Source organism: Balaenoptera ricei, chromosome 10 (genome assembly GCF_028023285.1).
Source record: "Balaenoptera ricei isolate mBalRic1 chromosome 10, mBalRic1.hap2, whole genome shotgun sequence".
Lineage (NCBI taxonomy): Eukaryota > Metazoa > Chordata > Mammalia > Artiodactyla > Balaenopteridae > Balaenoptera > Balaenoptera ricei.
The window spans coordinates 7,552,458-7,580,120 of NC_082648.1; the positions used below are offsets into that span (position 1 = coordinate 7,552,458).

General features: G+C 40.5%; 1 protein-coding gene across 1 annotated transcript in view; it reads left to right on the plus strand.

The window, feature by feature from the left end:
- Window positions 1-315: 315 nt before the first annotated feature.
- Window positions 316-27,663, plus strand: part of RIMKLB (ribosomal modification protein rimK like family member B) — a 45,991-nt gene continuing 18,643 nt past the window's right edge. The window contains exons 1-2 of the mRNA XM_059935274.1: window positions 316-734; window positions 12,602-12,835. Coding sequence (XP_059791257.1) covers window positions 12,661-12,835 — 175 coding nt within the window. The 5' untranslated portion in view covers window positions 316-734; window positions 12,602-12,660. The remainder of the gene's footprint in view (window positions 735-12,601; window positions 12,836-27,663) is intronic.

Sequence of the window (27,663 nt, forward strand, 5' to 3'; positions counted from 1 at the left end):
GTTTGGGGGCGGGTGGGGAAAGCGCGTCCTCGAAGCGCTCTCGCGCTCCCCTTTTCCTCCCGGCGCGCGCGCGCCCCATCGCCTCTCCTCGACCCCAGAGGCCGAGAGGGTTGCCAGTGGAGACGGGACGCCTCGGGGTCGGGTCCCGACGCAGGTGTCAGATCCGCTCGGCCAGGTTTGGCCGGCTGGCTGGCCCGGCCCCTCGCTCGGCCGGCAGCTCGCCGCGCCGCCGCGCCGCCGCGCCTGGAGGGCGGGGCCGGGGCCGGGGCGCGCACGGGTCCTCGGCACGCGGGCGGACGGCGCGCTTCGCCTAGGTCTGGGGGAGCGCGGGGCGGCCTCCGCCGGCGTCGCGCGCGCTGTGAGAGCGGGGTCGCGCGCGCGCGCACGCCAGGCGAGTGAGGGAGTGTGAGGGAGTGAGGAGCAGTCGGGTGTGCGTGTGTGTGGGTGTGGGGGGGTGAGTGTGTGTGTGTATGTGTGGGTGTGTGAGGTGAGGGAGAGCCAGACCGACCGCGCGGCTGTGAGAAAGGAGGCGAGTGGGCGAGGGCGCCGGGCCAGGCTGTGGGAGCCGTGGCGGCGGCGGCGGCGGCGGAGAAAGGAGGCGGCTCCCGGCATCCCGACCCCCTCCCCCTCCTCTCCTCGGACTTACTGCCCGCCCGGCCGCCCGCCCGCGCCGCCCTCGGAGGCCCCAGCCGGGCGCCGCCGGCCGAGAGCCAGGGAGGAGTCGCCCCAGCCAGGTGAGCGGGACCCTCGCGTTCCCTCCCCGGGGGTCGTGGTGAGAGGCGGCGGCGCGCCCGACCCCCGCCGCCCGCTGCCCGCCGCCCGCCGCGGCCGAGTTGGGCAGAACGGGCTCCAGACGAGCGGGGCCGGGCCCGAGAGAGGACGGGGCAGTGCGCGGCTGGGGCCCGGGGCTTGGGGAGGCCGGTGGTCGCCTCAGAGCCGGGGGCGGCGGGGCGCTCGGCGGACCCCGGGCTGGGTGGGCGTCTGCGCCGGGAGGGGCTGAGGAGGCCGGTGGGTGCGGGAGGCTGGAGGGAGGCGGCGGCCTCGGGCGGGGAGCAGTGTGGTCTCCCCTCGGCGAGGGGGTGTGGTGACCCTGGGGATGCGTGTCGGAGCCACACACGCGTGGCGCTAACCTGTCCTCGGCAGCGTGGTGATCTCTGCCTCCACTGCTGCCATCAGACAGATTCCTGTGGTGTGTGACCGAGGCGGGAGGGGCTGGTATTGGTCCCGCAGTTATTCTGTTTTAATTCCACGCTTTTCTCCTTACGTGTACATTTTTAGAAGAGTGACAGCCATTCCTCTTTTGCTTTTGAAAGCCCTCTGAATAAGATGGGTGACAGTAATTGCTTGTCTCGTTTGGTTTTTTTTAACAGCATTTGACCATGATGCAGATCTTTACCCCCCCCCTCCCCCCGCAATAAATCCAAAGTAGTTAGGGGATAATAACTTCAGATTTGCCTTACTAATTTTTCCTTATCGCTAATAGCAGATGTCATCCCCTGTATTTTCTCCCATTTGTGTTTACGGATAGAGATGGGGCGTTAATTCTCTTCTGTGAGTGGGATTATTATAGTAACCGTGTTGAATGTAACCTCGATGTAAATTCTTTGCTTGTGCCGTTTTCTCATTAATTACAGGAATTGTTCCCACATCTTTGTGGAGTTGGGTTAAATTTGAAATCTGTATGGAAACTGTATGGGCAGCCTAATATGGAAGGTTTTCCTTTTGTGGGCTTGATTATATTTATGGATGATATAATTTTTAACTGTAACCATTAAAATGTTAATGTTATTTTCTTTAGATCTTATTTTATTTCATAGCATCGGATAGTTCTAAGGTCTTTTTAAAAAGAAAAAAACGATTTCTTAAACAATTGACTGTCCAAATACTTTTAAGATAGTCACTTGAAATAAAGCACTCTCTGAAATTTTAGTCATGGAGAGTCACCATAACTTCTGGGATGAAAAGCTCTAATATAGTCATAATATAGTTAGATTTCTTTTATAATGGTTATTGGATTTAGTTAGTGTGTCAAAGGGGAGGAGGCCTATTTTGTTTTGACGTGATCTTTTGTTTATTCCAGTCTATCTTGGTTAGGTATTAGTTTCCTTCGTTCATGTCATAGACTTAGTTGTTAGTTTGGCAACATGGCTGTTGATGTTTTTCTCTTTCTCTGTCTCCCTTGTTTTCTCCCTTGTCTTCTCTTACCCCCGCCAGGTGCTGGAGTCTGCTTGTCAGGCAGGGAGGCAGTCTGTGTGATTCTGAAAACAGAGCCAAGAAGGGGAGCAGCAAATTGAGTCACATGCAGCCCTCTACTCAGTGAAGAGCCACTTTTCTCTTCCTGCCTTTCCCCCTGTAGGGGGTAAGGAGCTGTATATCTAACCTTCAGACTTTTGGCTATGAGCTAAAATTCCGCTTATCTTAGTTTCTAGTTGGATAGCTTTAAATTTTTTTTTCATGTTTCCTATTGAATATGATAGCATCTGGGGGTGCAGGGGAGAGTGACAAGAAGAAATTATCCTTTTTTTCTTTTCCCTTCTCATTCGGTCCCCTCTTCCTCACCAGAGGGAAATACCAGCAATATCTTGTAAATCTTCTACCACTTCTTAGCCATACTGTAAAGAAGGTTCGAAAATGAACATTCTTTTTTTCTCTGAGCACCAGCCAAACTTCATGCATTACTTTGTTGGGGCACAGGATGAAACATACCTTTTAAATTATCTCCCAATTCTTTCTTTCCCCAATTTGTATTCACATGGGGTTTGCTACTGGGGTAAGTCACTAGACTGATCGATCTCTCAATTCCTCTCCCCTCCCAATGAGCTAAAAGACTGAACACCGTGAACACTGGAACAGATTAGGGGAATGGGACAGAGTAGAGTGAGTTGTTCCACACTTTGGGACATAGCTTTTATCATCTTCTTCTGGGGAGTAGGTATAGAGACCTAAACACAGAAAATGGGTGGAGGAAGAACTTCTGTACCCACAAACAGCCCATGAAGAGTGAGAAAACCAAACATAAAGTAAGGAGGGTGAGTTATTGTATGTTGCTTGCTGACAACTGTTTTTTTGGGGGTGGATTTGTAGAGAGATTTTATGGCTGATTAGTTTACAAAGAATATTCTCTGAAAGTGGGATTAAGTCATAAGCATTTGAGAAAAGAGCCTTTAGAATTGTTATAGTTATGCTATTGAGTGGTAGGTAGATAGTGATAAGAACAATGAAGAAAGCAGTATTTTTAGATGTTAGCTGTACTGGCATGTGCAGTTGTTTCAAGAGAGGTTCAATCGGGGAGATTAGATACAGGTGTTGGGTAAATTGTCCTGCATTACTTGGGAATTTTCCTGCTTGTCATATTAAGTGTTGTGAAGAAATAATATAGTACCTCCAAAAATATCTGTACATAATATATTTTAGATTTATGTGCCATATGTATCTGTGTAAATGTTTGGTTTGCAGAAGAGGACTGATTTTCTGGCTTCATGGTAACTGATGCCATGGTGTCATTTTCAGTGTTTTCTTTTCCAATGTTTTTTCCCTTTCAAAATTGGCTTGGAGGACAAAAGTCACAGAGCTAGCCAGATCTACTCCCTTAGAGCCTGGTCTGCACGGAACCCATCTGCTTATATCTTTTTTCCTCTCCTTACTGCTCCTAACCCCAGGCCCCACTTTAATTGTTAACAAAGGTTGTATAATGATGATAGAAAGTAGCAATAGCTTTGGGTTGTTTGTTTTTTATGCGAAACTGAAAAAATGAAATTTTAAATTTTAAACAGCTACGTTTAGATACTATGTTGTACAATTTGCCTGGTGTTTAATTTTGAAAATAGCTCTGGTTTTTTGATACTCCTTTGTAATTCAGCATAACAAAGTCCTTTAAAGTAACTCCTAACCCGTAACCATGTCCTTTTGAGGTTCTATGCTGCCCATTGGGTATAATAGTAGGGAATACAACAGATGGGGATTCTGTCCTCATAGAGTTTACTGTCTAATTTCATTGGTCCTCTTGTTTCAAGAGAGGTTGAATGGAGGGCGGGGGAGGGGGGGCGGATTAGGTACAGATGTTGGGTAAATTGTCTTTCATTACTTGGAAACTTTACTGTTTGGTCCTTTCCCCTGTCAGTCACTTCTCCCAGCAATGTCTGGAGGAGTCTACTGGATTGTGAATTGATGAATTAGCAGAACAAATTTGTGTAAATGTTGATATGCCAAGTTTTGTTTTTGTTTTTGTTTTTGTTTTTGTTTTTACTACCTTTCTTTCAAAAGTGACAGCACACCACCAAGTTGTGATCAAAAAAAATAATCCAAACCTACTTCTTAAATGTTTTTGCTCTATTCAGCTCCTTAACAGTCCCCTTTTTGTTTCCCTCTCTCCATCTCTCTCTCTTTTCACCACTTCTGATACTAGCTCTTAGCTTCATGTTCTTAGAAATATAGAAATAAGGTCTCCAAGATAGAGCATGGATTTGCTATATAAGATCAGACCGGTTCTGTGTTACTGCTCTGCTGTCCCGTATTTGGCAGTATTTCAGACTTTGATGCTTTATCAGAAAACTACATCTTGAAAATTCATGCAGGTTTGCCCAAATACAGCAAGCTTGGAATTCTTCCCTGATGCTTTGGAGTTCTCAGTTGTTAGCTTATTCCTTTGACATGTGATGTAGTTAGCCATATCTGCAAAGCCTTCTTGAATATGTTAACAGCTTCCCAACCCTTTTTACAGCATAGTGTCCAGAAAGAAAATGTTGAAGGAAGGCCTGTCATTTAACATGTTAAATGTGATGAACTTTGAGCTGTACTGTGCATTGCATCTCAGGAACATTTTTAAAATTTTGTGCCACATTCCAGAGATACTCTGATGTAACATTTCTCTGTTAAGTGAAATCATTAGAAATGTTATTTGGATTCCAGAGAAAACTTAGGTTTTGTTTATACCACAGACTATTTTGGGAATTTTAGTAACAAAGCTACAGGTTATTTAAGTAAAGGTAACATTTTTTTGACCCTTTAGTTGGGAATGTGTAAACATTTGCATGTTAATTTGCTCATGACAATTTTTTTCCTTTTACAGTTTTCTTTTTATTGTAAAATACACACAAAACTTCCGTCTTAACAGATTAGTGGTATTAAGTACATTCATATTGTGCAGCCATCACCATATCCATCTCCAGACTCTTTCGTCCTGCATAACCGAAACCCTATACCCATTAAACAGTAACTCCCTAATCTTTAAATGCCCCAGCCATTAACGACCATCATTCTACTTTCTGTGAATTAGAGTACTTTAGATTGTGGGGCATAATGTCGTCAAGGTTCATTCATGTTGTAAGCATGTATCAGAATCTAATGCCTTTTTAAGGCATTAGATTCTGATACATGCATTTTGCTTATTATTCATCTGTCAAATGTACACGTGGGTTGCATCCACCTTTTAGTTATTGTGAATAATGCTGCTCTGAACATATGTGTACAGATACCTCTTTGTGACTCAGCTTTCAGTTCTTTTGGGTATATACCTAAAAGTGGAATTGCCGGATTGTATGGTGATTCCATTTTTAATTTTTTGAGGAACCGCCATACTGTTTTCGGCAGCAGCTGCACCATTTAACATTCCCACCGGCAGTTGGCAGCGCTTCCAGTTTCTCCACGTCCTCCCCAACGCTTGTTATTTTCTGGGTTTTTTTTTTTTTTTTTTTTTTATTGTAACCATCCTGTGAGGTAGTTTTGTGTTTTTATTTGCATTTCTTAGTGCTTAGTGATGTTGAGCATTTTTTCTTATTCATGACATTTTAACATCAGATCATTTTTAGTTCTTTAGGGGCTGGGGGTTTGTCTCTTTTGTTTACCATGGTATCTTTAGGGAGAGTGCGTAGTAGGCACTCAAATATTAATTGAATGTATTATGCAGTTGAATGCTTAGTTTTGTGTACTTAGTAGTTTATCTTTTTTGGCTATAATAAAGAATCCCAAAATATCATTGAGTTGGAAGTTTATTTCTTCCTCATGAAAAAGAGATAGTAAGCAGTTTAAGGCCACAGCACTGCGCAGTTGTCAGGGATTCAAGTTCTAACACGTAGCTGCGCTTTTCCTAGGGTCGACTCTTGTCCTCTGTCCAGATGGTTGTTGGAGGTGTAGCCATGGCACCCACATTCCAGGTAGCAGAATGGAGGAAGGGCCAAGGAAGAGTACATCTCTTTAGCATGCTTCCTGGAAGTTGGAGTGCAGTACTTTGGCTCAGCACTCTTCGACCATATCTAGTTGCAAGAAAGCCTACGGAATACAAATGCAGTCTCTTAGTCATATGGCAGTGTGCTCAGGTAAATATCAGATCTGTTACTACAGAGGAGTAAGTGGAAAGTGGATTTTTTTTTTTTTAATTTTATTTATTTATTTATTTATTTATGGCTGTGTTGGGTCTTCGTTTCTGTGCGAGGGCTTTCTCTAGTTGCAGCGAGCGGGGGCCACTCTTCATCGCGGTGCGTGGGCCTCTCACTATCGCGGCCTCTCTTGTTGCGGAGCACAGGCTCCAGACGCGCAGGCTCAGTAGCTGTGGCTCACGGGCCCAGTTGCTCCGCGGCATGTGGGATCTTCCCAGACCAGGGCTCGAACCCTTGTCCCCTGCATTGGCAGGCAGATTCTCAACCACTGCGCCACCAGGGAAGCCCCGGAAAGTGGATATTGGTAGGCAGGTGGCAGTCTCTGCCATACAGTGTGTGGAATTTGAAGTGACTCTGGGCTCTTCTACCACTTTCTAATTTATAGCTACTTTATTTATTTATTTATTTTTGGCTGTGTTGGGTCTTCGGTTCGTGCGAGGGCTTTCTCTAGTTGCGGCAAGCGGGGGCCACTCTTCATCGCGGTGCGGGTACCGCTCTTCATCGCGGTGCGCGGGCCTCTCACTATCGCGGCCCCCCCCGTTGCGGGGCACAGGCTCCAGACGCGCAGGCTCAGTAGTTGTGGCTCACGGGCCCAGTCGCTCCGCGGCACGTGGGATCCTCCCAGACCAGGGCTCGAACCCGTGTCCCCTGCATTAGCAGGCAGACTCTCAACCACTGCGCCACCAGGGAAGCCCCCACTTTCTAATTTAGACAAGTGACCTCTCTGCTAGTGCAGCCTCACTTGCCCAATGAGGACAATAATGTGTCACAGGGATGATTGTGAGGATTAAGTGAGAAGATACAAATAAACTGTCTAACACAGTATTTGGTACATATAATTACTCAAAAGTGAATTTACTTTATCCAGATTCCCTTTGATATCTTTAGATATAGTAGAAAAGAGTACAGGGGACCATATTGAGTATGTACAGGAAAATGGTTATCCTCTCATTTTTCATGCAAAATCTTGTATATAGTATTTTTAAGAAAAAGTATTATGATAGAAAGAGCTGTAAGGAGAGAGTATTAGTGAATGTGTCATGTAAAGTTTGGAAAATTAGATATTTGCTCTGTTTTTGAGGTATACTCTTTCAAGAATAAGTAGGGGACTGTCATCCATTTCTGTCACTGTAAAGTCAACTTTGATTAATACCTAACCTGCTCCTGCTTTCACAGCCTTACAGTCTAAGTTCAAGTTAATGTGCTAAGGAAAATGGCACCCAGACAGTGATATTTTTAAAGTGGCATCTTAGCTAAAGGATGAGATTGTGGAGGAACTACCGAAGTTTCAAAAGGACATTCTTATTTATTTATTTATTTATTTATTTATAATTTATTATTATTTGTTTATTTAAATTTATGGCTGTGTTGGGTCTTCATTTCTGTGCGAGGGCTTTCTCTAGTTGCGGCAAGTGGGGGCCACTCTTCATCGCGGTGTGCGGGCCTCTCATTATCGCGGCCTCTCTTGTTGCGGAGCACAGGCTCCAGATGCGCAGGCTCAGTAGCTGTGGCTCACGGGCCTAGTTGCTCCGTGGCATGTGGGATCTTCCCAAACCAGGGCTCGAACCCTTGTCCCCTGCATTGGCAGGCAGATTCTCAACCACTGCGCCACCAGGGAAGCCCCAAAGGGACATACTTTTAGTGGATGATGGGTAACAGGTTTAACACTATTAATCGGTTGTCTCTGAGACTTCTGAGATTTTCATTTTATCATTCATTTTCTGTACCCCTTTAATAAGTGCACCCCCCCCACACACACAGTGGGATGTTCCTACCTTTCTCCCATCTTTCTTCTTAATGCTTTTGTCTCTCTGCCCCTTATTCCCATTCATTCTCATTTCTAACAGTAACTCAGATCCACCTCCTAAAGAGACACTGGATAAGGCAAGGAAAGGAAAGAGGGTAAAATTTCATTTGTATCCCAGATTGTGTTTTGTTGTGTTTTGGATTTTTTGGGGAGGCTGGGAAGCATTAGAACTTATTGAGATTGAGAGAAAAGCCTTGATTAACAGATCCTTGGTTTAAAACCTTAAGCATAACAAAGTAGGTGTTAAAACGTACAATTAAAGTCAATATAGACACGTAGTATGATTTGGAGGGAGACTGTTGGGACTTAGAAAATCTCTGGAAATATAAGCTATGCTACTTACTAGTATTACTTACTTAAAAAAAAATTTTTTTTAGGTGCATTTCTTAACTCTCTTAATCTTCATTTCTTAATCTGTAAAATGGTTACTATAATACCCGAGGTTTAATTTGAAATAGTGTTCATTCAACTTTTAGTTTTAGAATAGCCCAGTATTTGGAGTTTGATAAGGCATGTCATTCAACATCTTTAAACATTATGCTTCTGTTATGGCATCTATTTATTATATGTGTGTGTGTATATATATATATATTTATCATATGTATGTATATTATCACACACACACACAGAGTTGACCCTTGAACAATGTGGGTTGGAACTGTGCAAGGCCACTGATTTGTGGAATCTTTTTCAATAAATATGTACTGCAGTACTTTACTTGCTTAACTGAGGCAATAGTGGGTGGCATTTAGTTAAGGATGCCCGTTTAGGCATATTGAAACAAGATCTGAAATTCAGTTGAACTCCTGGTTGGAAAAATACATTTAGTAGGTCAATGATAGTAGTTGAAACTGGACTGAGAATGACTTTTCTAGAGAAAGGAAAGAAGGGGTTAAGAATGAAGCCCTGGGGATTATGTACAGCGGGAAAGCTGTCAGGAGAAAAGAGTTACAGGAAATAATAGTGAAAGAGTGCCTATTCACACATTTGTTATTTTTCTGTACAAACCTAATCCACGTCCAGGACAGAACGATGTCATTGAAAGTACAGCTGTAGTTATTGCCAAATTGAGTAAATTCTAGTTTTTATATTTAAGTATGTATATATTCTCTCCTCCAACATATTTTCTTTTACAGTCTTTTGATTCTAAGTTCATTTGGTATATCTTATCTGGAATAAAGAATTTTTCTAGTAGTAAGAGATGCCCTTAATATCGTCAGATGGTAGATTGTGATTTTGCTTTTTCTTTACCAGAATAATTACCACTGGGAAGGGGGCCTCACAAGAAATCACCTTGTTTATGATTCTCATTTAATTAGCCTTGCCTGGAGTATTTGAAGATGACAGTCATAAAAATTGGTGTGCTTATCCAGAAGTTTTCACGGGAAAACTATAATATAAAATTAAATGTTATAGATTTCTCTTTATTTCAAAAAGGCTAGTTTAGCATTTATTTATTATCTGATTTTATATATTATTTTCTTTGGTACTTTTGGAGAAATAAAAAAATAGAGAATTAATAGATCTGATTTTTTTTTTTATTCTAAGAGGAAAAATCAACTCCTGTGTATATGTGGACGTTTGCAAATGCCCTATTGATCTTACACTGTTGGAGAATAAACTCTTTTCCTACAGATATGTTATTGGGTAGCCAAACCTACTACTTTAAGTGTCAGGGGAAAAAAGGGGAACCATTTTACTTTACAGGGGACTCTTTCCTGTCATTGATTGATTGCTGTGTGGCTTGTGGGATCTTAGTTCCCCGACCAGGGATCAAACTCATGCCTCCTGCAGTGGAAGCACAGAGTCCCAACCACTGGACCACCAGGGAAGTCCCTCCTGTCTTTTAAAACAGTGGATATGATATGAACTTCAGTACTGACCTTTTATTGGCATACTTTGGTCTCCTAGGCTGTGTAGGTTTACTGTTACGCTTTTGAGTTTTTATCAGCTTTTTTGTTTTGTCTTTTTCCTTGATGTTAACAGATGGGGGAAAAAAAAGAGAAAAGTAGATGTTTTAAAATCATAGTCAGGAGATACCAACCTGTTGGTCTCTGCCTGGCCTATAGGAATGCATTGGTGGCCTTTCAGGCCAGGAGGGCTGTTGGAGATGCAGAGCCTCTGCTTTGCGGCTGGCGTCTTTACCTGTTTCCTGGGTATTGTTAAATGTGAATCCCAATGGAACTGTCTGAAAAAGGCAAACAGCCACTACAGCAGCATCTCTGGGCACCAAGGATGGTCAGCCGCTTATCCTCCCGTGGAAACTGGGGTGGACCACTGGGCAGAGAAGAGGTTGTGCCCTTTCACTCCCTGGCAATAATAAACTGGTCTCTGGAGATGACTAAAATTATAGTAGATAAAAAATCTAGACAGGTGTCACTTGAAGATACCAACACCAGTCAGCTGAGGGTTGTTAAGCACACTTTGCCTTTTAGAAACGGGTGATGTCATTTACTTGTACAGGAAGACTGAGTTGGAATACAGTGTCGCATACCTCTACAAATCTTTACAGGAAAACCAGGGCATAACACAAAAATCTTTTGAAGGTGATAAAGAAAATGTATTCTACGTGATCGAACTGAAGATACCTCAGTTCAGGACAAGGTGACAGCCCCCATGGTACCACTTCTTCTGCAGGGCGAGAGCATGCCTCCAGTTCCAGATTAGGGGGTGTGGGCATCCCCCCTGAAAGAATGTGGTCCAGTTGCGGCCAATGATGCGCTCTCTACCTTTGGTTCATGTCTTCCAGACAGAGAGGGGAATCATTTTATTTCTTAGAACCCTAGGTTCATGAGGATTTCGAGCCCTTTCATTAAAAAGAAAACGAAAGGCGATGGGGAGCCTAATATGAGCCTGTAGTTAGTTGCTGGTTGCACACCAGTGTAGAAACACCCAAACTTTACATGAGGCTATCAGGGCTGTGGCCATGAAGCCAGACAAGATGGAAATGCCCATTGGCATCATCTCTTAGGAGTTGCTGCATGACTGTGAGATTGCAGCCCTGGAGTGTTTTTATTGTCTGGTTATAGAATCACTGAAAACACCATGTTGTGTTACGGTGTGGCCTGGGCATTTTCCTGAAAGCTGACATGCCATAACTGCTTCCCAGTTGCCAGTGGCTATAACATCCCATCGTGATTTCTACTGGGTCCACAACTGCCCTGGTAATGCAGTACAATTTCATGCAATGAAGTCAATCATAGAACAGACAATGGTCAAGAACTAAGTGTCAGGGGAGGCACAGACGTGGCTTCGGAGTATTGGAGGTCAGTGACAGGTTGTTTCAAAACCTACCCATTGTAAACATTTTAAGGGCATTTTTATAGTTCCCCTCTCAAGGGAAACTGGACATCTCTACATTAGATGCTCTGGTGTGACTTGTGGAGCTTTCCTTCTGAGTGAGACCCTTTCCATTCGCCTGGAAGGCCACATCCCATGTTCCTCGTGTGTAAATTGAGCTCCAATCCCCTGATGCCATTGAGACTGTGGGTCCCCAGGCAGGTAGGTGGGTGTGGTAGGCGGGACAGGTCAAGGTCTTGAGGGAAGGGGTGGTGTGTGTGCGTGTGTATGTGTATGTGTGTGGTAGCGCCTCTGTCCCATGATGTTCTGCTCTTACTGTGTGCATCTGTGGAGCAGGCCCTTCTGGCTGAGACTGTGGAAAGCACGTGAACGGTGTATAAGGGACCAGTTCCGGCTGCTGTGATGCTGGCAGCCGTCCATCTGTATGGCCGTTGCTTCTTCTATTCCTTGCCCTTGTCCTGTCCTTCTGTGTTAGGTTTGCCATGTCATCTGGGATAATACTAGAAATCACTTATTATGCTTGTTAGTAAAACTTGTAACTTTTTTCTTCTTTTCATGAAAATGATTTTCAGTTGTCTTGCTCATGATATAAACTCTGAGAAGCAGCACTCTCTGTTTTTGTTGGTGACATTCTAGTAAACAAGCTATATTTGTTTAAGAAAAATTCTGTTTAAAAATAGAATAAAAACAGTGAGTAAGAGCATGCTGTCTCCTGACTGAAAAACAAATTTTAGTGAATGAACTTTGGCATTTATTTAAATAACTTTGGCAGTTGTTTAAAATTTTTTCCCCACATTCTCAAATTACTTATTTTGACTAAAGTTGCTGTGTGAATGACGTCATTGTTGATGCTCATCTAGTAATATGTGCTACCATCTGATTTTTAAACATACCTATAAATGTTTATAAGAAACTATACATATATGAAATAAAGGAAGATAATTGAACAATAACTACAGATACATGAATATACATAATTTGTTCGAGTTTGTAGTGACGGAAAAGACGGGGTATAGTTCCTGTTTTTCATAGCTAGTATATAATCATGGCGTGATTTGTGTGAAAGCAAAAAATTGAGTAGGTTTCTCGATTTACTTTGTATGTATATCTTCTTTTCCAGCTAGAAAGAGTCTATTCAGGAGGAAGTAATCCCAGAAAAGGAAGAACAGGCAGAGCAAGATGTGTAGCTCTGTGGCTGCCAAGTTGTGGTTTTTGACAGATCGTCGAATCAGGGAAGACTATCCCCAAAAAGAGATCTTGCGAGCATTAAAGGCCAAATGTTGTGAGGAGGAACTGGACTTTAGGGCTGTGGTGATGGATGAGGTGGTGCTAACAGTCGAGCAAGGAAACCTGGGTAAGTCTACAATTAAGTAACTTCTTTGGATTTTTACTTAGAATTTGGTGACTCTGCATGTTTTAGGAATAATTAGGGCAAAGGATTTGTTAATAGCCTTATTATTACTAAGTATCATCTAGTCTAAAAATCTAGTATATTTTATGGAAGAAATGGCAACACCGGTATTTGTTAAACCCTTTATTGTATTATTTAGGAAATAGTTGGGAGGGAAATTGAAGATTACCTACTAGTTTTCTTCCATTATTGTTTTCTATTTTTAAAATGCCTTGTTTATAAGGTGCCTCTAAGGGAATTTGTACCCCATCAGGGTCCTTCTAGTAAATTGATCAAAATCCATGTGTAATTCTCATTTTCTTTTTTCTTTATGAGATACTTTACATGTATGGTGTTAAATACAGCTTTTCTCTCTGGATGAAAGTGTCCAAATGATTTGACTTAATTGGTGATAAGTATTTTTAATATTTTCAGTAGTTCATATTATTTTCAGATTACTAGGGGAAGATATTTTGAAAATGTATAGAAATTCTTTAGGACTGACTTGCAGGAATCTTTAAGCTTTGTAAAAAGATTTGTTACAGCTAAATTGGTCCTTTCTATTAGGGAGAGGTGGTTATTGTGAGAATTAATAATGCAGAGTACAGATCTGCTTTTAAGGTAATTTCACTCATGGGCTTATTTCAGTTTTTCTGTCTCTGTCTCTTTTGACCTAATTCATCCTTAAGAGCCATTTATGCCACAATATTTTGTTGCTTTTTTTCCCCCAAGCCACAGCTATTCTGACTTCTTCTTCTTACTGTCCTGGGTCAGGATCTTAGGGCCCCAAATTTTAATGCCACAACAGCCCTTTATGTCTTTTTCAAAAGTCTTTCCTTTCTAGCCCTTTCTCATTCATTAAACACTACTTTTATCATCTTAACATGATAAAACCTTCAGAAACTCTCTACTTCCCTATAACATTAAATCTAATCTTATTTTAAAGACTTTTCATTGATGCATGTCCCATAAATCCAGGAATTTCTAGGTTTTTTTTTTACATTTCGCATATTTTGAATTATTTAAATCTCATACCATCTTGTAAGGAAGGTAATATCATTTTACAGGTGAGGAAACAGACTCTTGAAGAATTAAGTGGAGAAATTAGAATAAAATCCCTCTTCTCACATATTGTTAACTCTGCTGTAAATGTTGCAGATAGACCATTTGTCCAACCTTGTCTCTTATTAGTCTGTATTGTTTGCCTTGGATCAGTATGTTCACTATGAAAGCTCAATGTCATTTATGCTCATTGCTGTTTCTTTGTCTTTGCTCATATATTTCAGTACACCTTAATATTTCTGGACCACAGTTAACTGCGGTAACTGTGGATGAGAGGACTGCTGCATTCTCCTATAATATTTTTTATTTCTGTAGAATCGGTAGTAATGTTCCCCCTTTCATTTCTGAGTTTAGTAACTTGAGTCTTCCCTCTTTTTCTTAGTCCATCTAGATAAAGTTTTGCCGATTTTATTGATGTCTCCTGTATTAGTGTCTTCTTTTGTGTTTAGTTGACATTTTTGTAGAAATCTTTACATTCCTTTTACTTCCTTTTGTGTATATTTCATTTACTTTTTGCGTTTACCATGGGGATTACATTTAACATCCTTATGTTATACTACTCTAATTTGAATTTACACCAGCTGGACTTCAGTACCATGTAAACACTCTGCTCCTTTACCACTCTGTCTCCACCCCTTTCATTTGTTGATGTCACAAAATTACACCTTTATTCATTTTGTGGCCCAAAACATAAACTGATAATCCTTTTAAATGCACCAGTCTCTTAAGTTATATAGAAAACAAGAGTTGGAGTTACAAACGAAAGTTATAGCAATACTAGCTTTTATACTAATGATTGTTTATTTTTTCTTGAATTATATTAGTCTCTAAATTCTGAAGTACAGTTACAAACTATTGTTACAGTAATGTTAGCTTTTCTAATTGCCCATTTATTTACCTTTATTGAGATATTTATTTTTTGCATACAACTTTGAGTTACTGGCAGATGTCCTTTCATTTCACCTTACAGGTTCACGAACTCCCTCAACTTTTGCTTTTCTGTGAATGTCTTAAATTCTCCCTCTTTTTTCTTTTTTTTAACCTCTTTATTGGAGTATAATTGCTTTACAATGGTGTGTTAGTTTCTGCTTTATAACAAAGTGAATCAGTTATACATATACATATGTTCCCATATCTTTTCCCTCTTGCGTCTCCCTCCCTCCCACCTTCCCTATCCCACCCCTCTAGGTGGTCACAAAGCACCGAGCTGATCTCCCTGTGCTATGCGGGTGCTTCCCACTAGCTATCTATTTTATGTTTGGTAGTGTATATATGTCCATGCCACTCTCTCACTTTGTCACATCTTACCCTTCCCCCTCCCCATATCCTCAAGTCCATTCTCTAGTAGGTCTGTGTCTTTATTCCCGTCTTGCCCCTAGGTTCTTCATGACCTTTTTTTTTTTCTTAGATTCCATATATATGTGTTAGCATACAGTATTTGTTTTTCTCTTTCTGACTTACTTCACTCTGTATGACAGACTCTAGGTCCATCCACCTCACTACAAATAACTCAGTTTCGTTTCTTTTATGGCTGAGTAATATTCCATTGTATATATGTGCCACATCTTCTTTATCCATTCATCTGTTGATGGACACTTAGGTTGCTTCCATGTCCTGGCTATTGTAAATAGAGCTGCAGTGAACATTTTGGTACATGTCTCTTTTTGAATTATGGTTTTCTCAGGATATGGCCTGGTTTTCTCAGGGTATGGCCAGTAGTGGGATTGCTGGGTTGTATGGTAGTTCTATTTTTAGTTTTTTAAGGAACCTCCATACTGTTCTCCATAGTGGCTGTATCAATTTACAGTCCCACCAACAGTGTAAGATGGTTCCCTTTTCTCCACACCCTCTCCAGCATTTATTGTTTGTAGATTTTTTGATGATGGCCATTCTGACCGGTGTCTGATGATACCTCATTGTAGTTTTGATTTGCATTTCTCTAATGATTAATGATGTTGAACATTCTTTCATGTGCTTGTTGGCAATCTGTATATCTTCTTTGGAGAAATGTCTGTTTAGGTCTTCTGCCCATTTTTGGATTGGGTTGTTTGGTTTTCTGATATTGAGCTGCATGAGCTGCTTGTAAATTTTGGAGATTAATCCTTTGTCATTTGCTTCATTTGCAAATATTTTCTCCCGTTCTGAGTGTTGTCTTTTGGTCTTGTTTATGGTTTCCTTTGCTGTGCAAAAGCTTTTAAGTTTCATTAGGTCCCATTTGTTTATTTTTGTTTTTATTTCCATTTCTCTAGGAGTTGGGTCAAAAAGGATCTTGCTGTGATGTATGTCATAGAGTGTTCTGCCTATGTTTTCCTCTAAGAGTTTGGTAGTGTCCGGCCTTACATTTAGGTCTTTAATCCATTTTGAGTTTATTTTTGTGTATGGTGTCAGGGAGTGTTCTAATTTCATTCTTTTACATGTAGCTGTCCAGTTTTCCCAGCACCACTTATTGAAGAGGCTGTCTTTTCTCCACTGTATATTCTTGCCTCCTTTCTCAAAGATAAGGTGACCATATGTGCGTGGGTTTATCTCTGGGTTTTCTATCCTGTTCCATTGATCTATGTTTCTGTTTTTGTGCCAGTACCATACTGTCTTGATTACTGTAGCTTTGTAATATAGTCTGAAGTCCGGGAGCCTGATTCCTCCAGCTCCGTTTTTCTTTCTCAGGATTGCTTTGGGGGCTTCCCTGGTGGCGCAGTGGTTGGGCGTCCGCCTGCCAATGCAGCGGACGCGGGTTCGGGCTCTGGTCTGGGAGGATCCCACGTGCCACGGAGCAGCTAGGCCCGTGTGCCACAACTACTGAGCCTGCGCGTCTGGAGCCTGTGCTCCGCAACAAGAGAGGCCGCGACAGTGAGAGGCCCCCGCACCGCAATGAAGAGTGGCCCCCGCTCGCCGCAACTAGAGAAAGCCCTTGCACAGAAACGAAGACCCAACACAGCCAAAAATAAAAAAAATAAAAAAAAAAAAGATTGCTTTGGTTATTCGGGGTCTTTTGTGTTTCTATACAAATTGTGAATTTTTTTGTTCTAGTTCTGTGAAAAATGCCAGTGGTAGTTTCTCCCTCTTTTTTGAATTAGAGTTTTGCTGGATGTAGGAGTTTTGGTTGGCAGTTTTTCTTTTAGCACTTTGAATGTAGTAGCCCCCTGTCTTCTGGCCTCCAAAGTTTCTGATGAGAAATCTGCTGATAATTTTATTGAGATCCATAGAATGTGATGATTTGCTTCTGTCTTGCTTTTTTCAAAATTCTCTCTTTGTCCTGGGTTTTGAAAGTTTAAGTATAGTGTATCAACATGTGTCTGTTTGAGTTCATAAGGTGGAGACTGTTGAGCTTCTTAAATGTTTATATTCATGTCTTTCATCAAATTTGGGAAGTTTTCAGCCACGATTTCATCAAATATTATCTCTGCACAACTCCCCCCCCACCCCCACCCCGCCTCCCCGCCCGGTCTTCTTGGGACTCCCACAATGTGTAAGTTCACTGATTCTTCTGTCTGCTCAAATCTGCTTTGAATCCCTCTAAGTGAATTCTCATTTCTGTTATTGTACCTTTCATCTCCAGAATTACTTATTGGTTTCTTTTTTATGTTTTCTGTCTACTGGTATTAACATTTTGTTCACACATTGTTTCTTTGACTTTCTTCACATCTTTCTTTAGTTCTTTGAGCATCTTTAAGGTAGTTTCTTTTAATGTCTTTGTCTAATCTCTCTGCCATTAATTAGGACTGCAGGAATGGTATCTGTTGATTTATTTCATTCCTTTTAGTGGCCATACTTTCTTGGTTTTCTGTATGCCTTGTGGGTTTTTGTTGAATTCTGCACATTTGAATCTAATGTGGAAACTATGGAAATCAGTCTTCCCCTTCCCCAGGGTTTGCTGTTTTTTGTTTACTGTTTTTGTTGTTTTGATTGTCATAGGCTGTCTCTGTACTTCAGATCAGCCTAAGGTGCAATCTTAATGTCTTTTAAGGTCTTTTCTGAACCTTTCCCTAGGCACTTGCAGTCACTTTTTAAATTTTCCCCATATGTGCAGTTAAATGTCCTAGTGTTTAGTGTATGGCTTCTGAGAGGGGAAAAATGACAAGGGAGAAAGGGGCAAAGAGGATATTTGAAGAAATAAAGTCCCCTGGAAGTGACTTCAGCTGGAAGGGGAGGGGCTTGTAAAAGTGGGAGGAGTGATGCAACAAAAATGGCTACTGGCCTCTTTGTCTGCACCTCTGATCAGAAGCTGCATCCAGCCATCAGAGCAGAGATGCCGGATATTTGGAGGGCAGTGTCCTTGTAGACCACCCTGACTCCTGCAAGACATGTCAGCTGCTCCAGAACCAAGTGCAGTATTGCTAAAGAATGGGGGATGGGTAGTTGCTACTTTTCTAGAGCTGAAATTGATGAAAATTAACTGCACTTACCATGCCAGTATTTTCCTTCATTATCCTTCAGCAGACTGACAATGCATTTGTTGTTTAGGTGGCGAGACAGAGTCCTGATGCTCCCTACTCCTCCATCTTCCCGGAATCCTCTCTGTACTCATTTTTAATTGGTGTGTGTCTCATTTTCTTTTTGTTTTGTAGTCTTGTATTATATTCTGGGGAAAAGTCTCTTACTGGATACATGTACTGTGAATATCTTCTCTCACTCTGTGGCTTGCCTTTTTCACTCTGTTAATGGCATCTTCTGGTCAGTGAAAGTTTTTAAATTTAATTAAGTATGGTTTATTTTTTCTTATTTTTTGATTAGTGCTTCTTGTGTCCCAGTTAAGAAAATGTATGTGCCCAAGAGTCCTTATTTTGAGATACATGCTGAAAACCTACTTCATAAAATACAACAATGTTAAGTGAAATTATTGTTAGGAAAAAGGGCATATACTATTTTCTAAGGGGAGGATGGGTATGTGACTGTAACTTTTGCTGGTTTAAAAAATAGTTAATAGAAGGATAAATCATAATTTTCCAAGTATGGTTACCTTTAGGGAAAAGAAAAGGTTCAAGAGGACAGGGATGAGCTAGACTACTCTGACTCTAACAAGGTTGGCCATGTATTGATAATTGAAAGTAGGTGATGGTACATTGGATTCATTATAGTATTTTAATTTTCTGTTTAGGAGTTTTCTTAATAAAATTAAAATAAATGGAGAGAACGTTGGAAGTGATGAATATTTTTGACTCAAGGATAGAAGGAGAAAGTTCGGAATTTAATCATTTTTGGTATGGCACTTTGATGAGATTATAGGTTGTTTCTTGCTCAGGTTAACTAGAGATATTTTAATTGCTTACAAATCAAATAACCTTCCCCATTACAGAAATTAATTCCAGAGAACATATTGCCAGAAATAGACGCTCAGAGACTTGGTTACTTGGCATAGATAGGGCAGAAATCAATTAATACTACCTTTCTTATTTCAGAGTGGGGATCTCATAACCCATGGTACACAGTGGTGAAACTGGTTATTAAGTAATTACTTTTATTCACTTGGAATCATGGTCTTTTTGAAGATAAAGCCTTGGAATCTGTTAGGTACTGCCACAGGAAACTTTTTAGAGTATGAGGGATTTGGAAACAGACTGAATGGCCTTCTGAAGGCATTGGGGAACTTAAAGCAAAGGAATGATGAGAAGCTCAAATCTCTAAATTCTTCCTTCAAGGCAAATAACAAAATTCAGGGGCTTTCCAGTATTTAGGATTATAGGTCTAACCTAACCATTAGAGTATATTCTTGTTGAAAGGAGTCTTCCAGCTGTCATGCTGCTAGGGCTTTGGAGGGAATTCATGTGATACAATGAAAAGAGCTTCTGCCTTAGAACTAGTTAGATCTAGCTATCTTGGCTGATTTAGTTTTTAAACTAAACTGTTTTGCAGTTGGTCAGACTGGTTGTCTTGATACTGCTAAATTAAGTCTGCTGGTAAATTCTCTCCTTGATAAGTAGAGAAATTTCTAGATATCATGTAGTTAGGTCACCTGCTCTCGATTGCCAAAAGGAGGTTAGAGCAGACTGATATAAATATTTGTCTTTAACCTGGAGCCACTGTTAAAAAGTTTACTCTTATTCAAAGTGGACAGGGACTTGACATTTAAAGGATATCACAAAGATACTTTGCTTACACTCTCCCCTTTTTTACATTAGTCTGTTGCTGGGAGACTGCAGTAAATTTTTATGGCTGGTTTCATTAATAGCGACCTAAATGATACATTTCCCCACTTTTCTTCTATATAGTTTTCTATTAAACTATTTCAGTATAGATTGCTATCTTATGGGGGAAGAAAATGTAATTTTGGTTAGATATAACATTTCATATTTGGATAATAGTAAGAAAAAAATTCATAGTTTTCATGTTAAGTTAGCAAAATAGAAATATATCTTCTTGCTTCTAATACTGAGACCTTATGCATCAGATATCAAATAAATCAAGTTTGCTTGGGAGTTGAGAAAAAAAAGGAGATGAAGAATCAACAGCTACCATATGTGCCGTCAGCCTACCCCAACCCACCATTGTAAACTAAGAGTAATTGATAGCCACTAACAATTATTAACTACTTACTATGTGCCAATCTTTATCAAATACTTAACATGCACTTTCCGCCATCATCCTCCTCAAAACTGTTTAAGTGGGGCTAGGACTTTATCCCAAGGCTCAGAGTATCTTAAAATAGATGCTCAATGTTTTTGAATGAATAAAAGAATGAGTGGATAAGTGGATGAGTCCTTTAAGGGTATTTTATCTTTTTATCACTTTCATGAAATATTTTCTCCTGAGCCATTTTTTTCTATCTATAGAAAAGGTAAAGAGAATGTACTCAAACATGCAGAGCTTGAATGCCAGCATTTATAAAAGTAAGATTAATTAGAATTATTTAGCTAGTGGCATCACATTTTTCTACATTTGATATGTCCTACCTGCTTTTTGGGGTAGGGTCAGTTGTCTTGACCCCCAGGTTCTGCATTTTTTAAAGGTACTTAGAGCAGAAGCTAGCCAGTCATTACCTTCAATAAAAGATGTTTTTAAAACCGACAGTCATAATCTGATTTTCCTCATCTCTTTCTCCTTTTCTCTCTCTTTTTTTCAAACACATGATGGTCAGCTGCAAAGCGGCAGTGCTCAGTGATAATGAGACACACTGTTATAGTAGACTTCCTTTTGTTTCTTTCAGTACCACTGATGGACCTGGGAAAGGAATTTTATTGGTTCCTTATCATTCCCCAAAGAGCATACCATTGAAGGGAAGAATTTTCTTGCTACCTGGGATTAATAGTGAGATAAGGCTTGGAAGCAAATTGGACAGGAAAAGGATTGCTGAGGATGTTAAACAGGGGTAGTTTGATAGGAAACATAAAATATATCTTTGTAGGAAGCAGGTAAGCAGATAGAGAAGGCATATATATTCTCAAAAGAATGGATTCTTTTATTCTTGTTTTTGATATTTCATAATTTAGATGTATGAGTTCTAACCCAGCCTTAATAAAGACTTTTTAGTGTTTTATATAACTCTTTTGAGAATTATCTGACCCTTGGTACTGTAAATTTCCATTATCAGTTGTCCTATTCTCAAAATTTGGGTAATTACTTTTCATCCTACATTTTTGGGACCTGGTGGGGGAAACTAGCCAGTGATTTTTTTAAGGTGATAATTTTTTAAATATTCATTTATTTATCCCCACCCCGCCTGCGTCGGGTCTTAGTTGCAGCACATGGGATCTTCGTTGAGGCATGCGGGATCTTGCCTTATGGCACGCAGGCTCTTGTTCTCAGTGCGCGGGCTTCTCTCTAGTTGTGACGTGTGGACTCCGGAGCGCATGGGCTCTGTAGTTTGCGGCACTTGGGCTTTCTTGTTGAGATGCGAGAGCTCAATAGTTGGGGCGTGCAGGCGTAGTTGCCGCGCGGCATGTAGGATCTTAGTTTCCCGACCACGGATCGAACCTGCGTCCCGTGCATTGGAAGGCGGATTCTTTACCACTGGACCACCAGGGAAGTCCCAAGCCAGTGATTTTTTTTTTTTTTTTTTTAAAGAAATTCACGTTCTTTTATTTATTTATTTATTTATGACTGTGTTGAGTCTTCGTTTGTGTGCGAGGGCTTTCTCTAGTTGCGGCAAGTGGGGACCACTCTTCATCGTGGTGCGCGGGCCTCTCACCATCGTGGCCTCTCTTGTTGCGGAGCACAGGCTCCAGACACGCAGGCTCAGTAATTGTGGCTCACGGGCCCAGTTGCTCCGTGGCATGTGGGATCTTCCCAGACCAGGGCTCGAACCCGTGTCCCCTGCATTGGCAGGCAGATTCTCAACCACTGCGCCACCAGGGAAGCCCCAAGCCAGTGATTTTTTAAAAAAAATGTTTAGGAGGACAATTCTCATGTGAAGACAGTTTTGCATTTATAGTAGGCACCAGTTCTGTGTGACCTAAGCTCTCTTGCGGCAATCTTTTTTTAATGTCCTAAAGTAGATTAATTGATAAATAGATTTATAGTGAGTTGAGTATTTTAGAACGTTCAGAATTATCTCGTCTTTTTTGTTAATATAGCTCTTTTTATTTTACATGTGGTGGTGAATTTAATAGCTTTGTCAGTTAAGTAATGGATTAGCATTCTGGATTATTGACCTAAACAACTAAAGTTTGTTATGTGAATTTAGCTGGAAGTAGGGAGCTCAGAAGTTATAAATCTCTTACCCTGACTCCTTGCTATTTCTAAGTAGAACTCACAGCCTGAGAAAGAACAGGTTAGATTTCTTGTCCTAAATTTGGTTTTGACTGCCTTTAGCAAGTTACTTTAGCTTTCAGTTAGTCTTCCCTCCTCCCCCTTCCAAGATGAACTAATATAAAGTTTTTACTGCAGTAGTAGCACTTGAAACATAAATGGCAAGGGAGATGGGTCACTGGCAGAATAGTAAATGGGCTTTTGGTGAGAGAAAGGATGAGAAAGCATTTTTTTTAAAAAAAGTGAAAAGCTGAGCAGCAAAACCCAGAGATTTTGAAACTGGAATGACAAGCATCACTTCTCTTTAGAGAATACTTAAGAATTTGATACGTCTTGGGTTCTCCCCTCCAAATCGGGTTTTCATTAAGAATTTTAAATGAAGAGAAAAGTTGAAAGACTAGAATTATGAACAGGTATATTCTTGCTACCTAGATTGAGTGTTCAGTAGTAACCCCGTCATAGTTCTTTAATATCTCTTTCTCCTAGTATGTATAAACATTATGTACATTACACACAGCTTTTTGAGAGAGTCATTATCTTTTGAATACAAGTAGCTATCTTAATGTTCACCCCTAAATATTTCAGTATCTGAGGCCAAAAAATAAGGATATTGTTCCCTGTCAGCCAACACAATTAGCACGCCTAAGAAAAGTAAACTCTTTAATATCATCTCATATATACTCTAGAATCAGATTGTCGCAGTTGATTCCAAAACACCTTTTTCAGTTATTATTTTCAAATCAGGCTCTATAAGGTTCATGCATTGTATTTGGATGTAATGTCTACTTAGTCTTTCTAACTCTAGACATTCTTCCCATCTTTATTTCTAAAGTGACATCAACTTTTTGAAGTGATCAGAACAATGTCTCATATCCTGGATTTGTGTGATAGTTTTCTTGTGATGTCTGCCTCCTGAAGCTTCCTGTGAGTTGGCATGATTAGATAGAGTTCATGTGTTTTGTGCACACAGTTACCTCTTAGTTGACCATGGATACTTAATAGTGCGTCCTTCCAGAAAGCCCAAAATGATAGTCTGTGCCACTGTCGAGGATAAGTTTGATCACTGGGACAGGTAGTGTCTGCATGGTCTGTTAGAAAAATCTGTTTTTATCTTTTGCCTAGCAATTCTTTGATATTTTGGCACTATACAGATATCCCATCCACCTTTCCTTATAATGATATTTTGATATTTCATTGGGATTTGCAAAATGGTGATTTTTCTAATTTTGCTATTCCTTCTATATTAATTGGCATTCTTCTCTAAAGAAGACCTTTTCCTACTGGTGATAAATAGCTCCTTCTGAAATGGGGGCATAAATGTAATTTTTCCTCATTATTTACCAGTTTTTATTTATTTATTTTTTAATAAATTTATTTATTTTTGGCTGCGTTGGGTCTTTGTTGCTGCGTGTGGGCTTTCTCTAGTTGCGGAGAGCGTGGGCTTCTTATTGTGGTAGCTTTTCTTGTTGCAGAGCACGGGCTCTAGGTGCGCAGGCTTCAGTAGTTGTGGCACATGGGCTCAGTAGTTGTGGCACGCAGGCTTAGTTGCCCTGTGGCATGTGGATCTTAGTTTCCTGACCAGGGTTCGAACCCGCGTCCCCTGCATTGGCAGGTGGATTCTTAACCATTGCACCACCAGGGAAGTCCCTACCAGCTTTTAGAATACAGATTTATGTAATAGCTCCTCAAGTGATAGCAAATGAGCCTCCCTTCTCCATTATCATTATAGATTAATGAGCTTTTTTTGCATTGTTAGTAGTTTTTTTTTTCTTCTTTGAAATTTGGCTAAATGAAAGCTCTTTCAGGCTGTCTCCCGTGTTCTAGTAACTCATCTGTCTTAATCTTTGAGTGCGTCCTTGATTTTTGGCACAGAGACTGTGTAGCTTTTTAATTGTGTACAAATAGCTCCTTCACTGGAAACTTCCAGTTTAAATTCTTAAAATTTGTTAGCTTTAAAATGATTCCAGAGGCTCTGGTAAATCCTCTGGAATACTAAAGGATGGAAGAAAAAGAAATGCCAGTCAGCCTTACTTCCTGAGGATAAAAACACCTAGTACTTATCGTGTAGCCAAACTAGTTTCAAAAAGCACAGGTGTAGAGCAGGCTACATGAGAGATTTCCCACTTAATTACTGGCAAGGAGATTATTAATATCCCAAAGGAATCTTTCAACTTGGGAGAATAATCAGCCCTCAGCACCTTCTCACTCTGCCTTGACAACAGTAGCAGCCTTTTAATACGTAATACATTTTTATCTAAAAAACGTAGGAACAAAAATTGTTCCCAACCCCATTGCTATTCTAAGGTTAACTCATTATTTATTGGCTTTTAATGTTTAATCATATACTTAATTCAAAACTTACCCAAAATATTTATATTGAAATTTCTATCCCAGTATGAAACGAAACTAGATGAATAGTTTCATACGTTGCTGTTTAAGATGATGAGCAAAAAAGACAGTATACGCTTGAGGAAGTGGAATTGAAAACAAAGCTGACTGGTAGCACATTCAATTGGAATAGCTGTTTTCACAATGAGTAGAGTGGAATTGTGCCTGTGTATAATGAATAACAGGGATCTAAGGAAAAGAGTCATTCTCCCTATATTTCAGTTTTATAAGCTCTGCATCAAAGATGAGTGGTATTTACTGAGAGTACTCAAGAGATCAGTAATACTTTGCCTTTTTTTTGGCTCACATTCATCAGTACCTGCCCTTCTTTCTGGGCAGCCTCGGATCACCTTCTGCTTGTCTAGGATAATAAAGTGTCTGTTTCTGTTACAGGAGGCATTGAATTTCTTTCCATCCTCAATAATGCCCATATAGTATACTATGCAGATCTGACTGTGCTTTGGATAAAGTACTCCCATATTCCCAATATCCGTTGGTAGCAGACCGAGAGTGGAACACATTGCCTTCTCTATCCCCTTTCTTAAAAGGAGCAAAAAGTGTCTCCATTTTAGGGAAATGAGAAGATAATGTCATAATGGATGAATTTTCTCTTGACAGTTGACAGTGTCTCTTTTCCTGATCACTCAAGTTTTCCCAAACTCAATCTTTGTTTTACCTCTGTTTCATTTAATGAATTTGATTGTTCTCTCCAGGTAACACTGACTTTCTTATTTTTCATATTACTACTTAAAACTAGATTTTCCTGTTTTTTTGACTCATTTTTCCTCAGGTTTTTGCTTCCTTCTCGTGTCCCTTAACTGAGATTCATCAAATCCAGTCATAGGAATTTCCATTTTTTCTTTTTCTTTTTTCAGCCTATACATCCCCATTTCTTTAGGTATTAAGTCTTGGGCTGATTCCTTCTGTAAGCACACACACACTCCACACTACCAGATATGAATTATTTTACACACCTGTAATACACATGTGTATTGTATATACACATCTGTATAGTTCCCATCCATACTTCAACTATAACAGAATAGTTCTACTTTGATGTTATCACCAGAATCTTTCATATCTACATCCAGAGGCAGCATCTTTTGCCGTAAACTGGGTTCCCTTTTCACCTTTCCCATTCTCCATGTCCCCTTTTAACTCCCAATTTGGTCACTAGGCTTTTTTCTGATTTCAAGTGAAATGCTGTTTAGATCTTCCTGTTGAGGCAAGTCAGCACAAAAGCCCAGGAAATGGGAAAATGTAGGATTGCAGAAATCTGCTGCTGCTGATCTCAAGATGCCTGTAACAGCATGGTCAGTGAATGACTGCAAGGAGAATGCCTGAAGCCTTTGGCAAAAAACCTCACATCCGCTGATGACCACAGTGCTACCTGTAGCTGCCCCTGAAGAATAATGACTTCTACTTCTCTTTGACTTTTAAAATTTTGTGTAATTGTCTCTCATTGGTGGATTCTCAAAATGGAATCCTGCTGGCAAGGGAGAGTAGGAAGTGCTTCTAGGCCCTGCCATACAGGGAGGGAGTAAAAGATGGGGATGGTGTGAAGTATTCACAGGTAATATCAAGCACGTAACCTCAGTTCCCTTAATCAGAACAGATAAAATCTCTTTTGGCTCAGAATTGTGGATCCAGCAATTCTGCTTCTGTATATTACCTCAAGGAAATGAAATCACTATCTTGAGGATTTATCTGCACCCCCATGTTCATAGCAGCTTTATTTATAATAGTTACAACGTGGAAGCAAACTAAGTGTCCATTGACAGATGAATGTATAAAGAATACGGTGTACACACACACACACACTCACTCACTCACTATAAAAGTCCTGGGTATGTAAATGTATATATAGTACAGTGACTAGTCAAGGACCTTATCTGCCTTATTTACCAATCTATTCCCAACTTTTAGAAAAGAATCTGACACATAGTAATTACTTAATGTTTATTCAATGAATGAATGTCCATGAGTAAGCGATTGATCATATGGTATATCTTTAAGTATAATTCTGTTGAGCCCAATACAGTTATATGTGCACTGACTTAGATGTCTGGTATAATTTTAAGTGATGAGAGAAAGTGACAAAATGATGTAAACAAAGTATCGCATTTGTCTAAAAATTATCTATATATTTTTCTATAATTAGATAATGGGAAAATACTATTAACATACTATTAGTTAACTATTAACTATTAGTTAATACATACTGTTAACACTAAGTATGTAGGATGTTGGATGGGAGGTAAATGGGTTATATTTTTGTATTTGAATGTTTTAAATAAGTATATGTAGTTTTTTTTTTGTTTGTTTATTTATTTATTTATTTATTTATGGCTGTGTTGGGTCTTTGTTTCTGTGCGAGGGCTTTCTGTAGTTGTGGCAAGTGGGGGCCACTCTTCATCACGGTGCGCGGGCCTCTCACTATCGCAGGCTCTCCTGTTGCGGAGCACAGGCTGCAGACGCGCGGGCTCAGTAATTGTGGCTCACGGGCCCAGCCGCTCCGCGGCATGTGGGATCTTCCCAGACCAGGGCTCGAACCTGTGTCCCCTGCATTGGCAGGCAGATTCTCAACCACTGCGCCACCAGGGAAGCCCCTATATGTGGTTTTTTAATGGAAGTAGGTTGTAAGGAGCAACAAGTACCTT